The 17,851-nt window shown below is 48.9% G+C and overlaps 1 protein-coding gene across 1 annotated transcript in view; it reads left to right on the forward strand.

Annotated features, from left to right (window-relative positions):
* Window positions 1-11,478: 11,478 nt before the first annotated feature.
* Window positions 11,479-17,851, forward strand: part of plg (plasminogen) — a 165,876-nt gene continuing 159,503 nt past the window's right edge. The window contains exons 1-3 of the mRNA XM_085981996.1: window positions 11,479-11,584; window positions 11,680-11,815; window positions 13,346-13,452. Of these exons, the coding sequence (XP_085838122.1) occupies window positions 11,539-11,584; window positions 11,680-11,815; window positions 13,346-13,452 (289 nt within the window). The 5' untranslated portion in view covers window positions 11,479-11,538. The remainder of the gene's footprint in view (window positions 11,585-11,679; window positions 11,816-13,345; window positions 13,453-17,851) is intronic.

Genomic DNA, 17,851 nt, shown 5'->3' on the forward strand with positions numbered 1-17,851 from the left:
AGGTCCACATTAAATGACATCTGCCACACACGGGCCCATTCACCCAACTTATTTAAATTGGCGTGCAACCTATTGATTTGGTCTGAATTACAAACCCCCTACCTCATACAACACATGCACAAACTTGCTATTGACCCACCTGTACCCACTGTACCATTATCTTAATGAAAGTCTTCTGCCTCTCCATTCCTTCCAACGGCCATCTTGACATGATTCTCTCTCACATTTATTGGACTCAAATTATCCGCATCAGGCCCCAAAATTCAGCATGCGGGTACAATTGCTGATTATGTTGGTGGGAAGGGTGTAAGTTCAAGGAAAAGCCCAGTCCAGTGAAGGAAGAGGCACAATCATAGAGTGAGATAGAGACAGATTCAGACTCAGAAAAAGGTGTAGATGCTGACAAGGGGCCCAGGGACAAATGCAAATACAGGAACAAATGTGAGCAGAAGGGTAGGTAAAGGCACAGGGACTGTTGCAAGCTCAGGCAGAGTGGAAGGTGGAAAATAGGTCCAAGTATAAGTGCAACGTAGGTAGTTAGTCTCAGCTGGTAGCACTCATGTCGCCGAGCCAGAAGGTTGTGGGTTTCAGCCCCACTCCAGGTCTTGTCCATATCTGAGGGAGTGCTGCACTGTTGGAGATGCCATCTTTCAGATGGAATCTTAAACTGAGATACAATCTGCCTGTTTGGGTGGATATAAAAAATATCTCACGGTTGTATTTAAACAACAACAATAACTTGTATTTATATAGCGCCTTTTGTAGTGTATGTAACGTTCCACCTTTAAGAGAACTATTTTAAGGGTTGCACTACTTTATCTTGGCTACTGTATACTGTAATACCGGTGGTGACCACACCAGTATATAAGTGCTGTGTAAGGATTTATTGGGCAGATTCGCCCTGACCTTTGAATAGTAAAGTCCTGTTAAAGTTTACTCTTGTGGTCTGTGTATTAATTTACAATATAACACACAGACTTTACAGTGGCGACGAGGTCGATCTTACCCTGCAGCAGAGATACATCCGAAGCAGTTAACGAGCGTCGAGAAGAGGCATCCGCCCTCGTCATTCTGCTGAGAGAAGACTCGAGTCTGCAGAGCAAGGAAGAAGGAAGAATTCTGACACGAAGCCTTCCATCAGCAACAGGCAGTGATCGTCCCTTCCATCACGGTGGTGAGTGAGCCGATCAGCGACGAGAAGCAAGTCGGCCACGTTGACTGTGAGTAGGGGAGAAAATAAAAAGAAACGGAGGATATAAGGGCGGTGAACTCGACCACGGCCGGGGGAAAGGAGCCGGACAGAAGTCGGGGCCAGAGGCGCTGAGACTGGGGCAGCATAGGGCACGGAAGCCGCGGTACAAGCGGGAACGCAGCCGGTGTGAGAGACCGGGCTACAAGCGGGCTGGGAGACGCAACAGCGTCGTGAGACAGCTCGACCGCGACCGGTGAAAAAGGCCGGGCAGCTACCGAGGCCGCGAGGCGCTGCGACCGGGATCGTAAGGCGCGGGAGGTAATAAAATAATAAATAAATAAAACCGCGGAGAACTCAGCCGCAGCCGGGGGAGGGAAGGACCGGACTGCGAGAGGGCTGGGAGGCGCGATTGAAAGCCGGTGAGGGAGAGACAGAGCCCGAGCGAGCGGGAGAGACAGAGCCCGAGAGAGCGAGCGAGGGAGAACGGGACCGAGCGAGATTCCGTCCAGCGGCTTACAGCAGCTTTCCGTAAAGGACCAAGAGCTGGAACTGTCCGCCACCAACTGGTTGTCCCCAGCGCCGGTTGCCCCTGTCGAGAAAGGGAACAAGGAACGCAATCAGCTGTTCTCGCGCTTCAGAATAAACTGAAGCCGGCGCGCAGGCTGCGAACCCCGAAAGCCAGCAGTCGTCGCCCGAGGGCAAAGCTTACCCCTCCCGCCAGAGGAAGAAGCGTGGGAAACCGCCATTCTCGGAGGCGGGGAAGAAGATAAGCGCGGGAAACCGCCATTTTTGAAAAAAAAAAGTTAAAGAAAAATTTCATTGTTGTTTCTCAAAAAGATTGCGAAGATGCCTAAGCGTGGTAACATCAACGATTTCGATCCCGATGTGGAAGATTGGGCCACGTATGTAGAACGCATAGAGATATTTTGTAAGGCAAATAAAATATCAAATGATGATAAAGCACTAACCTTACTAAACTCAATGGGTGCGAAGACATACGGGCTATTGAAGCATCTTCTATCACCAGCTAAACCGGCGGATCAGACTTTCGCTAATATTGTTGCTGTCCTGAAGGATCATTTGAACCCCACACCGCTGATGTTAGCGGAACGATTTAAATTTTATGCGAGAACGCAACTGAAAGAGGAAAGCAACGCGGAGTACTTGGTTGAACTGCATAGGCTAGCGACATATTGTCAGTTTGGGGAAAATCTGACAGAGGCACTGAGAGACAAGTTCGTGTGTGGGTTGTCAAAGGAAGGAACACAAAAGCGACTGCTCGAAGAGAATGATCTTACACTTGATAAGGCTGTCTCTATTGCAACATCGCACGAAGCCGCAGCGAGAGGCACGGCAGAAATGCAGCTGAAGACAGCGGTACTCAGCGTAGATCAAATGGCTTCGGGTACAACGAAATGTTATCGTTGTGGGAAGACAACACACGATCAGAACCAATGCTGGTTTAAAAACCAGGAATGTAGAAAATGTGGCAAGCTTGGTCACATAGCTAAAGTATGCCGGTCAGGAAAGAAGACCAACAACAAAAAGTCACCGCAGAAAAAGTACAGAAAGGTACATAAGGTGGCTGTGAAGAGTTCGGATGAACAGAAGTCGGACTCAGACTCCAACAGCAAGGAACTGGGTAGTCTGAGAATTCACAATGTGAGTAAGGAAACTGACCGACAAACTATCTGGGTCACACTGCAGATTGCAGAAGTCCAAGTGAAGATGGAAGTGGACACCGGATCGGCGTTGACGGTCATGAATAAGCAAGATTACAAAAAGTTATTCAAACATATTCCCCTACGGGACATGAAGATAGTATTGCAGACATACACGGGGCAAAAAGTATACCCCATCGGAAAGATAAAAGTCAAGGTGAGACACAAGGGCAAAGAACAACAAGGAATGGACATATATGTACTACCCGAGGGAGGTCCACCACTTCTGGGACGGGAGTGGATCAGGAAAATAAATATGGACTGGCACTCCCTAAACGCAATAACGGTAGATTCCGGAAAGAAAGATGTCAAACCTGAACGATTGTCCAGAATATTGGATGAGGCTAAAGAGGTATTCCAACAGGGACTGGGAATACTGAGAGGAATTAAGGCGAAAATCAAGATTGCAGAACATGCAAGCCCAAAATTTTTCAAAGCCAGATCGGTACCTTACGCGATACGACCTGCTGTGGAGGCTGAACTGGAAGAGCTTGAACGTTCAGGGGTACTGTCTAAGGTGGACTGGAGTGAGTGGGCCACGCCCATTGTTCCCGTCATGAAGTCTTCATCGAGTAACAAGCCAGGGGAACTGGGAAAGGTCCGCACCTGCGGAGACTTCAAGATCACAGTTAATCCGGTGCTTCACACGGTACAATATCCGCTTCCGCGGATTGAGGATATCTTTGCTTCATTGTCTGGCGGGAAACACTTCACCAAGATAGACCTGGCGCAAGCGTACTTACAGATGGAAGTTGAGGAAGAGTCGCGCCAGTATCTCACAATCAACACGCACAGAGGCTTGTATCGATATAATAGACTGGTTTTTGGAGTGGCTTTGGCTCCAGCAATTTGGCAGAGGGCCATGGAGCAGGTCTTACAGGGAATTCCAAGCACTCAGTGTTACTTGGACGATATCCTGATTACAGGAGAGGACGAGGAGGAACACCTTGCAAATTTGAAACTGGTGCTCACCAGGTTGAAGGAATATGGCCTTCGAGTTAATCGCCAGAAATGTGAGTTCTTCCAGAAATGGATCTCGTACTGTGGTCATGTCATTGACCAAGAGGGGCTGCACAAGTCACCTGACAAGATCGAGGCTGTCGTGAAGGCCCCCGCTCCGGAAAATGTATCACAGTTGAGATCGTTTCTGGGGTTGATTAACTATTACCATAAGTTTCTGCCAAATCTATCCACGGTGCTGCACCCGCTGAATGCTCTGTTGCGGAAAGAAGTACCATGGAAGTGGAGCGAGGACTGTAAGAAGGCCTTTCGCAAAAGCAAGGCATTGATCACCTCTGAGGAAGTGTTGGCTCACTTCAACCCAACGCTACCTCTTCGTCTAGCTTGTGATGCTTCCCCTTATGGTATTGGAGCAGTACTCTCACACAAGTTGCCAAATGGCTCGGAAAGGCCAGTCGCATTTGCATCCAGATCATTGACCTCCGCTGAGCGCAATTATGCTCAGATAGATAGGGAGGCTCTCAGCCTTGTGTGGGGAGTAAAGAAATTCAATCATTACCTGCAGGGCAAGAAGTTTACACTGCTGACAGACCACCAGCCGTTGGTATCCATATTCAACCCTAACAAGGCCGTTTCCACTATGACAGTGCAAAGGCTACAGAGGTGGTCCGTTTTACTAGGGGCACACCAATATGACATCGAATACAAAAGGTCCAAACAGCATGGGAATGCTGACGGTTTATCGCGCCTACCGTTGCCAACGGTAGAAGAGGCGACTACAGTGGACCCAGTAGAGATGTTCCACTCAACCATAGTGGAATGTCTACCAGTAACAAATTCTACAATCGAAAAGGAAACGAGAAATGACCCGACTCTCTCACGAGTCTACGATTTAACGGTGAAGGGATGGCCAGCACATGGCGAACCACTGTTGCCAGCATTTTCGCAAAGAAGAGAACAGCTGTCAGTGTGCCGAGGAACCTTGATGTGTGGATCCAGAGTGGTGATTCCACCCAAACTCCAGCAGAAAGTGCTAAAGGAGCTTCACGAGGGGCATCTGGGTGGAGTGAAAATGAAGAACCTAGCCAGAGCGTTTGTGTGGTGGCCAGGTATCGATGGAGACATCGAAGAAATGACCAAGAGCTGTCTGGGATGCCAAAAGGTCCAAAACGCCCCACCACAAGCCCCTCTACATCCATGGGAGTGGCCCTCATCTCCATGGCAAAGGGTACATATCGACTTTGCTGGTCCATTTATGGACTCAATGTTCTTAATCGCGGTGGATGCACACTCCAAGTGGCCGGAGGTAATAAAGATGTCCTCCACCACCACGGAAAAAACCATCACAGTATTAAGGACCATATTTGCCAGGAATGGGCTGCCGGAACAGATCTGTACTGATAATGGACCGCAATTTGTGTCCGAAGAATTCAGGAAGTTCTTAAAAAGCAATGGGGTTAAGCACTACACGTCCGCCCCATACCATCCCGCCACCAATGGATTAGCTGAAAGGTTTGTCCAGACATTCAAGAAGGCCATAAAGGCCATGGGTAATGAAGACATAAATCTACAACATAAGGTAGATAACTTCTTGTTGGCGTACAGGAATGCCACACATGCGGTCACAAACCAAACTCCCGCCATGATGTTTTTCAATAGAAGACTAAGATGCCGGCTGGATTTGATCAAGCCAAACGTCAGAAGGGACGTAGAGAACCGGCAATTTCAAGGCATGAATGAAAGGCCAACTAGAACCTTCCAGATAGGTCAACAAGTTTTGGCCCGGGACTACCGTACCGAGAAATGGCAGCCTGGAGCTATTTGCAAACGGCTAGGACCGCTGATGTATACCGTGGACATTGGTGAAAGCATAATAAGGCGCCATGTTGACCAGATCATAGAGTCATCCGAAAAGGGCCAACCTACTCCACAACTCTATACGCCTAATGTTGAAGCAGAGATACCCATAGCATCTACCTCCGATCCGGTAATACTGGAATCAGATGAACCTGACACTGGCCTTCAAGCCGAATCGACCTTGCCAGAAGAACCTACTACACCACCGAAAACTACTACACCACCGAGGCGTTATCCGGACAGAGTCAGGAAGCCTCCAGAGAGACTGAATCTGTGAACTATTTTACATGAAGTTGTGTATATATGTTATGATGTTATATTTAATGGGAATATATACTGTTAACCTAAAAAAGGAGGATTGTAGTGTATGTAACGTTCCACCTTTAAGAGAACTATTTTAAGGGTTGCACTACTTTATCTTGGCTACTGTATACTGTAATACCGGTGGTGACCACACCGGTATATAAGTGCTGTGTAAGGATTTATTGGGCAGATTCGCCCTGACCTTCGAATAGTAAAGTCCTGTTAAAGTTTACTCTTGTGGTCTGTGTATTAATTTACAATATAACACACAGACCTTACACCTTTAATGTGGAAATACATCCAAAGGCGCTTCACAGAGGCGTATTCTAAAATAATAGGATGTTGAGCCAAAGAAGGAGATATGAGGAGGGGTAAGAGGCGGGTTTTAAGGAGGGGAGGGAGCTGGAGAGCAGGGAGTTCTCCCAGGTTGTCTTTTATTTCATGAGCTGTTTGTAGAATTTTGCTGTGTGCAAATTAAGTTCCACGTTTCCCTACAATGACCACAATTCAAAAAGTAATTTATTGACCGCAAAGCGCTTTGGAACGTCCTGCGGACATGAAAGGCGTTACAGAATAAAGAAAAGTTCTTTCTTTCGGGGGAGGGTTGCAAAGGATTGAAATCCACACCTGCGGTTTTTGCACATTGTATTTGCATGAGCGTTAGTCCACACTTGCATTTGGTGGCTTGGCACAGGGGTGACCACTTGTGCTGAAATAGGGGAGGTTGGTGCTGCACATTTCCTGCACTGGTATTTTGAAGTCTGGTGAAATAACAATTTAGGGAATAAATCAAGAACGGTGCTCTCTGTAGCCATTCTCTTGTGGCACTGTGGCTGTTACAGTTGGACTTTCTCCCAACACTTGTAACTTGCTCCTTATGTGGATTGGTGTCAAATTTGTTGTCTTAAAATACTCCTGTGAAGCACCTTGGGACGTCTTACACTACGTTAAAGGCGCTATATAAATGCAAGTTGTTGTTGTTGTTTCCGTAATTAGGTTGAGACTGCTTTCAACAGAAATCTGCACCTCTATATGTGCTGCGGGTGGGAATGCGTGCCATGGGACTACCTATTGGTCGGAGACTTGGTCAGATGGAGACTTGGTCAGAGCCCATCTGGAGTCACTGCGTTCAGTTCTGAGCACCGCACCTCAGGAAGGATATATTGGCCTTGGAGGGGGTGCAGCGCAGATTCACCAGACTGATACCGGGGCTCAGAGGGTTAAATTATGAGGACAGGTTGCATAGAAACATAGAAGATAGGAGCAGGAGTAGGCCATTCGGCCCCTCGAGCCTGCTCCGCCATTCAATGAGATCATCCAAATTCAGTACCCTGTTCCTGCTTTCTCTCCATATCCCTTGATCCCTTCAGCCTTAAGAAATATATCCAACTCCTTCTTGAATATATTTAATGAATTGGCCTCTACTGCCTTCTTTGGTAGAGAATTCCACAGGTTCACCACTCTCTGGGTGAAGAAATTCCTCCTCATCTCTGTCCTAAATGGCTTACCCCTTATCCTTAGACTGTGACCCCTGGTTCTGGACTCCCCGACCATCAGGAACATCCTTCCAGCATCTAGTCTGTCTAGTCCTGTTAGAATTTTATAAGTTTCAATGAGATCCCCTCTCATTCTTCTAAACTCCAGCAAGTATAAGCCCAATCGACCCAACCTCTCCTCATACGTCATTCCTGCCATCCCAGGTATCAGCCTGGTGAATCTTCGCTGCACTCCTTCCATGGCAAGAACATCCTTCCTCAGATAAGGCGACCAAAACTGCACACAATACTCAAGACGTGGCCTCACCAAGGCCCTGTACAACTGCAGCAAGACATCCTTGTTCCTGTACTCGAACCCTCTTGCTACAAAGGCCAACATACCATTTGCCTTCTTAACCGCCTGCTGCACCTGCATGCTTACTTTCAGCGACTGGTGCACAAGGACGCCCAGGTCTCGTTGCACTTCCCCTTCTCCCAATTTATTGCCATTTAGATAATAATCTGCCTCCCTGTTTTTGACACCAAAGTGGATAACCTCGCATTTATCCACATTATATTGCATCTGCCATGCTTCTGCCCAATCACCCAACCTGTCCAAATCATACTGGAGTTTCTCGGCATCCTCCTCACAGCACACACGCCCACCCAGCTTTGTGTCGTCTGCAAACTTGGAGATATTACATCTACTTCCCTCGTCCAGATCATTAATATATATTGTGAATAGCTGGGGTCCAAGGACCAATCCCTGCGGTACCCCACTAGTCACTGCCTGCCACTCGGAAAAAGAGCCGTTTATTCCAACTCTTTGCTTTCTGTCTGTTAACCAGTTCTCTATCCAAGTCAATACCTTGCCCCCAATCCCATGTGCCTTAATTTTACACGCTAATCTCTTATGCGGGACCTTATCAAAAGCCTTTTGAAAATCCAAATACACCACATCCACTGGTTCTCCCTTATCTATTTTACTAGTTACATCCTCAAAAAATTCCAGTAGATTAGTCAAGCACGATTTACCTTTTGTAAATCCATGTTGACTTTGTCCGATCCAGTCACTTTTTTCCAAGTGCTCTGCTATTACATCCTTTATAATGGACTCTAGCATTTTCCCCACTACCGATGTCAGGCTTACCGGTCTGTAATTCCCCGTTTTCTCTCTACCACCCTTTTTGAACAGTGGGGTAACATTAGCTACCCTCCAATCCATGGGTACTGTTCCAGAGTCTATCGAATTTTGGCTTGGCTTGTATTTCCCTTGAGGCATAGGAGATTTAGTGGTGATCTGATCGAGGTGTTTAAAATGTTAAAAGGATTTGATAGGGTAGGTACAGAGAAACTATTTCCTGAGGTGGGGGAATCCAGAAAAAGGGGGCACAATCTTAAAATTACAGCTCGGCCATTTAGGAGTGAAATCAGGAGGCACTTTTTCACACAAAGGGTAGTGGAAACCTGGGATTCTCTCCCCCAAAAGGCTGTGGATGCTGGGACAACTGGAGCTTTCAAGACTGAGAGCGAAAGATTTTTGTTAGGTAAGAATATCAAGGGATATGGTGCTAAGGCGGTTGAGGTATAGATCAGCCATGATCTAATTGAATAGCAGAACAGGCCCGAGGGGCTGAATGGCCTGCTCCTGTTCCTATTTCTTATTTCTTATTCACATATGTAACACAATAATGCGATTGCACACCACTAAATAATTACTGAGCTGGTTGAATTGTCGAGTCCTCCACTGTGAAACACAGCGAAACACAGAAAGCTACTGGTGGCTTCCTGATCAATCCCTGCAGGTAGACTGGTGATGCATATTGACAGAAGAGAGTTAATTAATTAACAATTACCTTCCCTTTGATAGGGAGTTACAGTAAACCATCTCCTACTGGTATCAGCTTAGTCTAAAGGTTAACATTTCACAACAGCTGAGGTGCATCAGCGCGATTGTATTGATGTGTAGTTTCACCGTGAAAACCTGCAGTAAAATTTACTGTCGTAACAAACTACAAAAAGATTTGAGCTCCACCAGGCAAAAAGTTAATTGTACTTCTAAAAGCAACATGTACCATGTGTTTGCAAGAAGGATTCAACTGAGAACACATGCTGTTTTGGATTCATGTCCATTTCCAACATCAACTCGCATTTTAATAGTTCCTTTAACACAGTACATGTCTCAAGGTGATTCGCAGAGCAACGAGCAGTAACAGGGGGTAGAACTGAGGCATGGTCCATGGAGGGAGGTTATGAGGAGGCTTTCGCATGTAGACAGAGAGGTAGCAAGGCAGAGGAGTCCAGCGTGTAGGGCCAACTTTACTGAAGGTTCTGGCTGCAACAGTAGAACAGAGGGAGGGGACAGTCCTAAGGAGGCCTGGGTCAGAAGATGTGCGCTGGCACATAGGGCTTGAGTAGGTGGAACAAGACAGTGGAGGGATTTGTAAATGAGGACAAGGATTTTGAATTCAATGCACAGAAGGATGTAGAGCCAGTGGAGGTCAGTGAGTGCTTGAGCGGGGGAATCGGCATTATAGCCCCTAGAGCTCTAAATAAAATTCTAGGTATGCCTCTTTTGGATCAGATGTTAAACCGAGGCCCTGACTGCCCTAAAAGATCCTATTTTGAAGAAGAGCAGGGGAGTTCTCCCCTTCGTCCTGGCCAATATTGATCCCTCAACCCACATCACTAAAACAGATTATCCGGTCATTATCACATTGCTGTTTGTGGGAGCTTGCTGTGCGCAAATTGGCTGCCGTATTTCCTACATTACAACAGTGACTCCACTTCAAAAAGTACTTTGGGATCTTTAATGTCCACCTGAGAGGGCAGACAGGGCCTCCGTTTAACATCTCATCAAAATGATGGCAACTCTAACAGTGCAGCACTCCCTCAGTACTGCTCTGAAGTGTTAGTCTAGATTTTTGTGCTCAAGTCACTGGAGTGGGACTTGAACCCACAACCTTGTAACTCAGAGGCCTGAGTGTAACTACTGAGCCATGGCTGGCACCTGTAAAGGAATGTACTTGCTTCTCTGATGTTCGCCGCGCCCGGGCTTAAATGCTCGCTTTCCAATAATTCCTCATCATCGTATTTGGTCTGGACAGCAACCATTCCTTTAAAAATATTTAGCGAAGTGGTCTGTGTTACAAGCTGCGATAGTGTGACTGACTGTACAGGTAAATGGACCAAGATTACAAAAACACACGCAACACTGTGGAAGGTGAGCAGTATCAGGAACTGACGACAGAGTTGTTCTCAGAGAACTGCCGTAACTAAAATGTTGGCAAATCATAGAGTGGGCATCGCACAGAGTGGTCACCAAGGAATTAACCAGCCCCGAAAATAGATGGTGAAGTTACTGAACAAGGATCTTAATTACAAAACAGAAACATCTCGAAAATATCAAAGATGGTTTTTCGGGAGTCTCGGAAATCCGCAAATTCCTGAGCCGTTGGGCACCTCGATTGGGTGAGCTACCCTTTGGGCTAGCTGCTTATTGGCTCTTCACGTCTGTTATTTGCGGGGAAGAATGACATTTGGACATTGTGTACGTGAGTGCCTCAGAGATCAGCTGCTGGAAGTGAATGGCCAGAAGTCCGGAGAGGTGGGCACGCAGAATGGGTGGAATTGTGGATAGAATGCTCAGGTTAGGGTGCCCATCTTCTGTGCTATTACGTTTAAATAAACACTGGTATTAAAACAATCTTTAAGATGAAACTCGTCAAAAGTACCATGCCTAGATTGGGAGATTTTGTTTGTGAAAAGGAGGTGGGATTTTGGTTAATAAAAGTCAAAATGACTGGACACTCATAACATAGACTCTTCCTCGAAAAAAAAGTTTTCTGAATGCCCGGGTAATGTTAGCAAGTTTATGCCATCTTTGTTTAGAGAATGATTCACTATCTCTAAATGCAAAGTTGCTCTGTCTACCCAGGCTTGTTTGTTCAGTGATGCAAAGCCCTCAGTCAGTAAATATAGACCCACTGCCCTACAAGGGGTTTCTAAGGTGGTTCAAATCAGGATTAAAATGCTCGCTTACACAGGGCTCCTTTTTCTGACTTTGCCATGTTTCGGTGAGTGAAACTATTAACTAGTTTGGATGGTTTTGTCTCAAAGCACATTGTTGTAAACAAAACATACTACCGTAATGTCTGTTTTTTTTGTACAGTCAGAAGCGATATACTGAATGATTATGTAAAAACAGAAGGGGCCTGGATTTATTCTGTGAGAGAATTGAAATACCAAGTGGTCAGTGTTGAAGAATGTGCAGCAAAATGTAACAAAGAAAACCAATTTCTTTGCAGGTAGGTTTTTCTCTTTATAAAATAAACAGTAGAAAATGCAGAAAATGCACAGCAGACCATTAGCATCTGAAAGCAAAGCGTCAGCTGTGGCTCAGTGGGTAGCACTCTCACCTCTGAGTCGAAAGGTGTGGGTTCAAGTCCCACTCCAAGTACTTGACCACAAAATCTAAGTGGAGTGCTGCACTGTCAAAGGTGCTGTCTTTCGGATGAGATGTTAAACCGAGGTCCCGTCTGCCCTCTCAGGTGGACACAAAAGATCCCATGGTGCTATTTTCAAGAAGAGCAGGGAGTTCCTACTAGTGTCCTAGCAAATTACCTCAACTGATACCACTGAAACAGATTAGCTGGTCATTTATCTCATTGCTGTTTGTGGGAGCTTGCTGTGCACTAATTGGTGTTTCCTACATTACAACAGTGCCTACACTTCAAAAAAGTGCTTAATTGGCTGTAAAGCACTTTGGTATGTCCTGAGGTTGTGAAAGACACTGTATAAATGCAAGTCTTTCTTTCTTTAAGGGAGAAGGCAGGTAGAACCCTTGTCAGAACTGAGACAGATGCAGATGCAAATGTCCATTGTGCATTTCCCACATTTGCTGTTTTTAAACTTGTGACAACTCAGATTTAAAACTTCTACGATAGATGAAATTTAGATTGGTTTTGGGAACAGGGTGGGTATATGTGACTTGAGCTCTTTGCTCATGTGGAGGGCAAGTGTCGACATGGAACGCTTGGGCCGCATGACCTGTTTCCATCCTGTAACGTCTATAGATTCATGAGGCTGCGGCCTTCAAACAAAGGCCAATTGGAAAATCTAGTCACTTCTGTTCCAACTTTTCGAAGAGGTGTATCATGGAATAAAAGGCGCAATGGCCCTAAATTCCATGGGACTTCCAGCTGCCATAACTGCATGACGTGCAAACGGGATTTCCGCCAGCACAGCAGCAGAAAGCACGAGGAAATATAGAACCAATATTTTCTCAAGTGGCTGAAAACCGAGTCAAAGGCTAAAAATGACTTGCCAATATAAGCTGACTAATTATTATCACGACCGTACAACATTCCTTTGTCTTTTAATGGAGGCGCTAAACTATATTGATTTTAAGCCAGTTAACACTAACTTTAAATCCGTGGAAAGGCATTGTTAAATAAATGTGCGCAGCAACCGACTCCTAATATCAAGAGGAGTCATTTCCAGTTTTTGAATATATCTTATCTTGTGGGAAACAGCATTCTTAATTCTGAACTAACACAAAACAAGTACTCATTTTATTTTGTACATTGGAGCTATAAAACTCGCTTTTGATTTCTACAATGCCGCAGTGTTACTGAAGGAAACTTAAAAAGAAACTTTTATATGGTTAGTGATGTTGGCATAGATTGGTTCAGCCTCATCTATATCACTGGGGTCATTTTGATTGTGGTCGATATCGGATCAACTGCCCGTTATACGTCTCTCCTGATTTTGAAGACAAAATTACTCCCATTGTATTTTATCTAGTAATATTCCTCATTGTGTATTTTATTTGTCAGAGCTTTCCTTTTCACTCAGAAAAATCAAGAGTGTATCACTACAGCAGACAACAGTCGCACGCAAGTGGTGGTGAGAAGAACAAATGCCGTTCTTTACGAGAAGCAAGGTAAATGAAGATTTATTTTTATTCATTCACGGGATATGGAAATATAGAAACATAGAAGATAGGAGCAGGAGTAGGCCATTCGGCCCCTCGAGCCTGCTCCACCATTCAATGCGATCATGGCTGATCATCCAAATTCAGTACCCTGTCCCTGCTTTCTCCCCATATCCCTTGATCCCCTTAGCTTTAAGAAATATATCTAACTCCCTCTTGAATATATTTAATGAATTGGCCTCAACTGCCTTCCGCGGTAGAGAATTCCACAGGTTCACCACTCTCTGGGTGAAGAAATTCCTCCTCATCTCAGTCCTAAATGGCTTACCCCTTATCCTTAGACTGTGACCCCTGGTTCTGGACTCCCCCGCCATCGGGAACAGCCTTCCTGCTATAGGCGTCGCTGGCAAGGCCAGCATTTATTGCCCATCCCTAGTTGCCCTTTGAGAAGGTGGTGGTGAGCCGCCTTCTTGAACCACTGCAGTCCGTGTGGTGAAGGTACTCCCACAGTGCTGTTAGGGAGGGAGTGCCAGGATTTTGACCCAGCGACGATGAAGGATCGGCGATATACTTCTAAGTCAGGATGGTGTGTGACTTGGAGGGGAACTTGGAGGTGGTGGTGTTCCCATGCGCCTGCTGCCCTTGTCCTTCTAGGTGGAAGAGGTCACAGGTTTGGGAGGTGCTGCCAAAGAAGCCTTGGCGAGATGCTGCAGTGCATCTTGTAGATGGTACACACTGCAGCCACGGAGCACCGGTGGTGGAGGGAGTGAATGTTTAAGGTGGCGGATGGGGTGCCAATCAAGTGGGCTACTTTGCCCTGGATTGTGTTGAGCTCCTTGAGTGTTGTTGCTTGTGATCTTTCAAGTACACCTGAGAGGACAGACGGGGCCTCGGCTTAACATCTCATCCAAAAGACAACACCTCAGACAGTGCAGTACTCCCCCAGTACTGCACTGGAGACTAGATCAGCGGTTCTCAAACTGGGGTCTGTAGAGACTTTACAGGGGGGTCCGTGAAATAATGCGAGTACTGAGCAGGGCCGGCCTTACGGGCGGGCAACGTGGTCAAGAGTAAGCGAATGAGCTGCGGCCGGAGGTGGGCTTGGTGTGCGCCGGGAGGCGGGAGTGGAGTTCGGTCACCACATGTGCAGCGCAGAGTGGGCTGGCTGTCTCACCCAGGAGGGGAGTGCGCATGGAGGAGCGCTAAGAGTGGCATGAAGATGGCCAAGTAGACCTGCTGTTACCAAGGCTGGTGGTGGGTGCCAAAAAGTTGATCGATGAGAGTGTGGCACACCCATCACACTGATATCTGTAAGTAAATACCTGATTTCTTGAAAGCATTATTGAAACACTCGTTACATGCAGCACTTTCATATTGTGAGTGATGTGCCTCAATAAATCCGAGGCTCAATGTTAGCGGAACAAAACAAGGCTTTTATTAACTTAGAAGGTAACACACAGTGGAGAGGTGTCTTCCATCCAGAGGTCTGCAGTACTGGATGTGAGGCACGCTGAGCCTGCTTACATAGGGGCCAGGTATGGGCGGAGCCCTACACACAATACAATACAAGGTGAGGAAACGGAACTGAGGTAAGGGAAATGAAACTGAAACTAAACCACAGTCACAGGCACAATCACACAGTGAATACAGATGAGTGATGAATGGCATATTTCATCACAGTGAGTATTATAATTTAGATGAGGGGTCCGTGATGACTAATCCATTTGAAAAGGTGGTCGTTCAAAGAAAAAAAAGGTGGAGAACCACTGGCCTAGATTATGTGCTCAAGTCACCAGAACAGGTCGTGACCCCACAACCTTCTAACTCAGAAGCGGGAGTGCTACCACTGGGCCACGACTGACACAAGGATAACAGCACAATAGTTGCTGGCTAGACATGTAAGAGATAAGAAAAACACCGACTTAGCAGAGCTGAAGTCAACAAGATTCTCCTTGCTCCAATCAAGGGATGAGAGTATGTGGTGATGTAGTTACTGCACTGCAAGAAGAAATGGAGATTGTGGGGTAGAAATCCGTCTTGGCAGCCCATTTGACACTGCCTGATTTTCTTGTGGAAAAGAAATCCCATTGCATCCTATATTGAATGCTAGTATGACCTGTGCAGAATCACTCGAGATCTAGTCTGGAGTTACACTGGTGATAACATTGTTTAGTATCACTCCATTTGTGAGTTCTCACCACTGACTGTGTCTGGAATCACCCCACTGTTCACAGAGGTTCCGAGAAACCTTTGGGGTGCAAGGCACAAAGAAAGTGCATTAAGGATATTTTGCGCAATCCATTTTACATGGTCAGAAACGTAGCCACCAAAAACCACGTGAGTTTACTTATCTTACTGTCTCCTGTCTTAGCATTTATCTGAGATATCATCTTGGGGATTTCTCCATGAGGCACTGTGCAAGAATTTAGTCAATCAACACGGAGAGAGCACTCCCACACCCACACCCCATCCCTCTCCCCCTCCCCCTCCCCTCCCCCTTCCCACACCTCCTCCTCCCCTGCTTCCTCCCACTCCCCCTGCACCCTCCCACTCCCCTTGATCCCTCCCCTTCCCCTCAATCACTGCTCCCTCCCCCACCCGTCTCCCTCCCCCTGCTCCCTCCCCCTCCCCTCTCTTTCCCCCTCCCCTCTTACGCTCCCCCGGCTCCCTCCTCCTCCCTCTCTCCCTCCCCCTGCTCCCTCCCTCCCCTCTTCCCATGCTCCCTCCCCTCCCCTGCTCACTCCCCCTCCCCTCTCCCTGCTCCCTCCGCCCCTGCTCCCTCACCTCTCCCACTCCCCTCTCTCCTCCCCTCTCTCCCTCCTCCCCCACCCCTCTCTCCCTCCTTCCCCTCCCCTCTCTCCCTCCTCCCCCTCCCCTCTCTCCCTCCTCCCCCCTCTCCCTCCCCCTCCCCTCACTCCCTCCCCCTCCCCTCTCTCCCTCCTCCCCCTCCCTCTCTCCCTCCCCTTCCCCTCACTCCCTCCCCTCTCTCCTCTCTCCCTCCCCCTGCTCCCTCACCCCTGAGGGGAGGGGGCGGGAGCAGGGGCAGGGGAGGGAGAGGGAGCAGGGGGAGGGAGAGAGGAGAGAGGGGAGGGAGTGAGGGGAGGGGGAGAGAGGGGGAGGGGGGAGAGGGGAGGGAGTGAGGGGAGGGGGAGAGAGGGGAGGGAGTGAGGGGAGGGGGAGAGAGGGGAGGGAGCGAGGGGAGGGAGTGAGGGGAGGGGGAGAGAGGGGAGGGGGAGAGAGGGGAGGGAGTGAGGGGAGGGGGAGTGTGGGGAGGGGGGAGGGAGGGGGAGTGAGGGGAGGGGGAGAGAGGGAGGGGAGAGGGGGAGAGAGGGGGAGGGGGAGAGAGGGTAGAGAGGGAGGGAGGGGGAGAGAGGGGAGGGAGAGGGGAGGGGAGAGAGGGAGGAGTGAGGGAGGGGAGAGGGGAGGGAGTGAGGGGAGGGGGAGAGAGGGGAGGGAGTGAGGGGAGGGGGAGAGAGGGGAGGGAGTGAGGGGAGGGGGAGGGGGAGAGGGAGGGAGGAGGGGAGGGGGAGAGAGGGGAGGGAGTGAGGGGGGAGGGGTGAGGGGAGGAGGAGGGGAGGGAGTGAGGGGGAGGGAGTGAGGGGAGGGGAGAGAGGGGAGGAGTGAGGGGAGGGGAGTGTGGGGAGGGGAGTGAGGGGAGGGAGTGAGGGGAGGGGAGTGAGGGAGGGGAGAGGGAGGGAGGGGAGTGAGGGGGGAGGGAGTGAGGGGAGGGGAGAGGGGGAGGGAGTGAGGGGGAGAGGGGAGGAGTGAGGGGAGGGGGAGAGAGGGAGGGAGTGAGGGGAGGGGAGAGAGGGGAGGGGAGTGAGGGGGGGAGAGAGGGAGGGAGAGGGAGTGAGGGGGGGGAGGGAGAGGGAGTGAGGGAGGGGGAGAGAGGGGAGGGATGAGGGGAGGGAGAGAGGGGAGGAGTGAGAGGAGGGGAGAGGGAGTGAGGGGAGGGGGAGAGGGGAGGGAGGAGGGGAGTGGAGAGAGAGGAGGGGTGAGGGAGGGGGAGAGAGGGGAGGGAGTGAGGGGAGGGGGAGGGAGGAGGGGGAGTGAGGGGAGGTGGGAGGGAGGAGGGGAGGGGAGGGTGGAGGGGAGTGAGGGGGAGGGAGAGAGGGAGGGAGTGAGGGGAGGGGGGTGAGAGGGGGAGGGAGTGAGGGGAGGGGGAGAGAGGGGAGGGAGTGAGGGGAGGGGAGAGAGGGGAGGGAGTGAGGGGAGGGGAGAGAGGGGAGGGAGTGAGGGGAGGGGGAGTGAGGGGAGGGAGTGAGGGGAGGGGGGAGAGAGGGGAGGGATAATGGGAGGGGGGAGAGAGGGGAGGGAGTGAGGGGAGGGGGAGAGAGGGGAGGGGGAGAGAGTGGAGGGAGTGAGGGGAGGGGGAGAGATGGGAGGGAGTGAGGGGAGGGGAGAGAGG

The sequence above is a fragment of the Somniosus microcephalus genome, chromosome 3 (assembly GCF_052327205.1).
Source record: "Somniosus microcephalus isolate GS21.2 chromosome 3, FLI_Smic_1.0, whole genome shotgun sequence".
Taxonomy (NCBI): domain Eukaryota; kingdom Metazoa; phylum Chordata; class Chondrichthyes; order Squaliformes; family Somniosidae; genus Somniosus; species Somniosus microcephalus.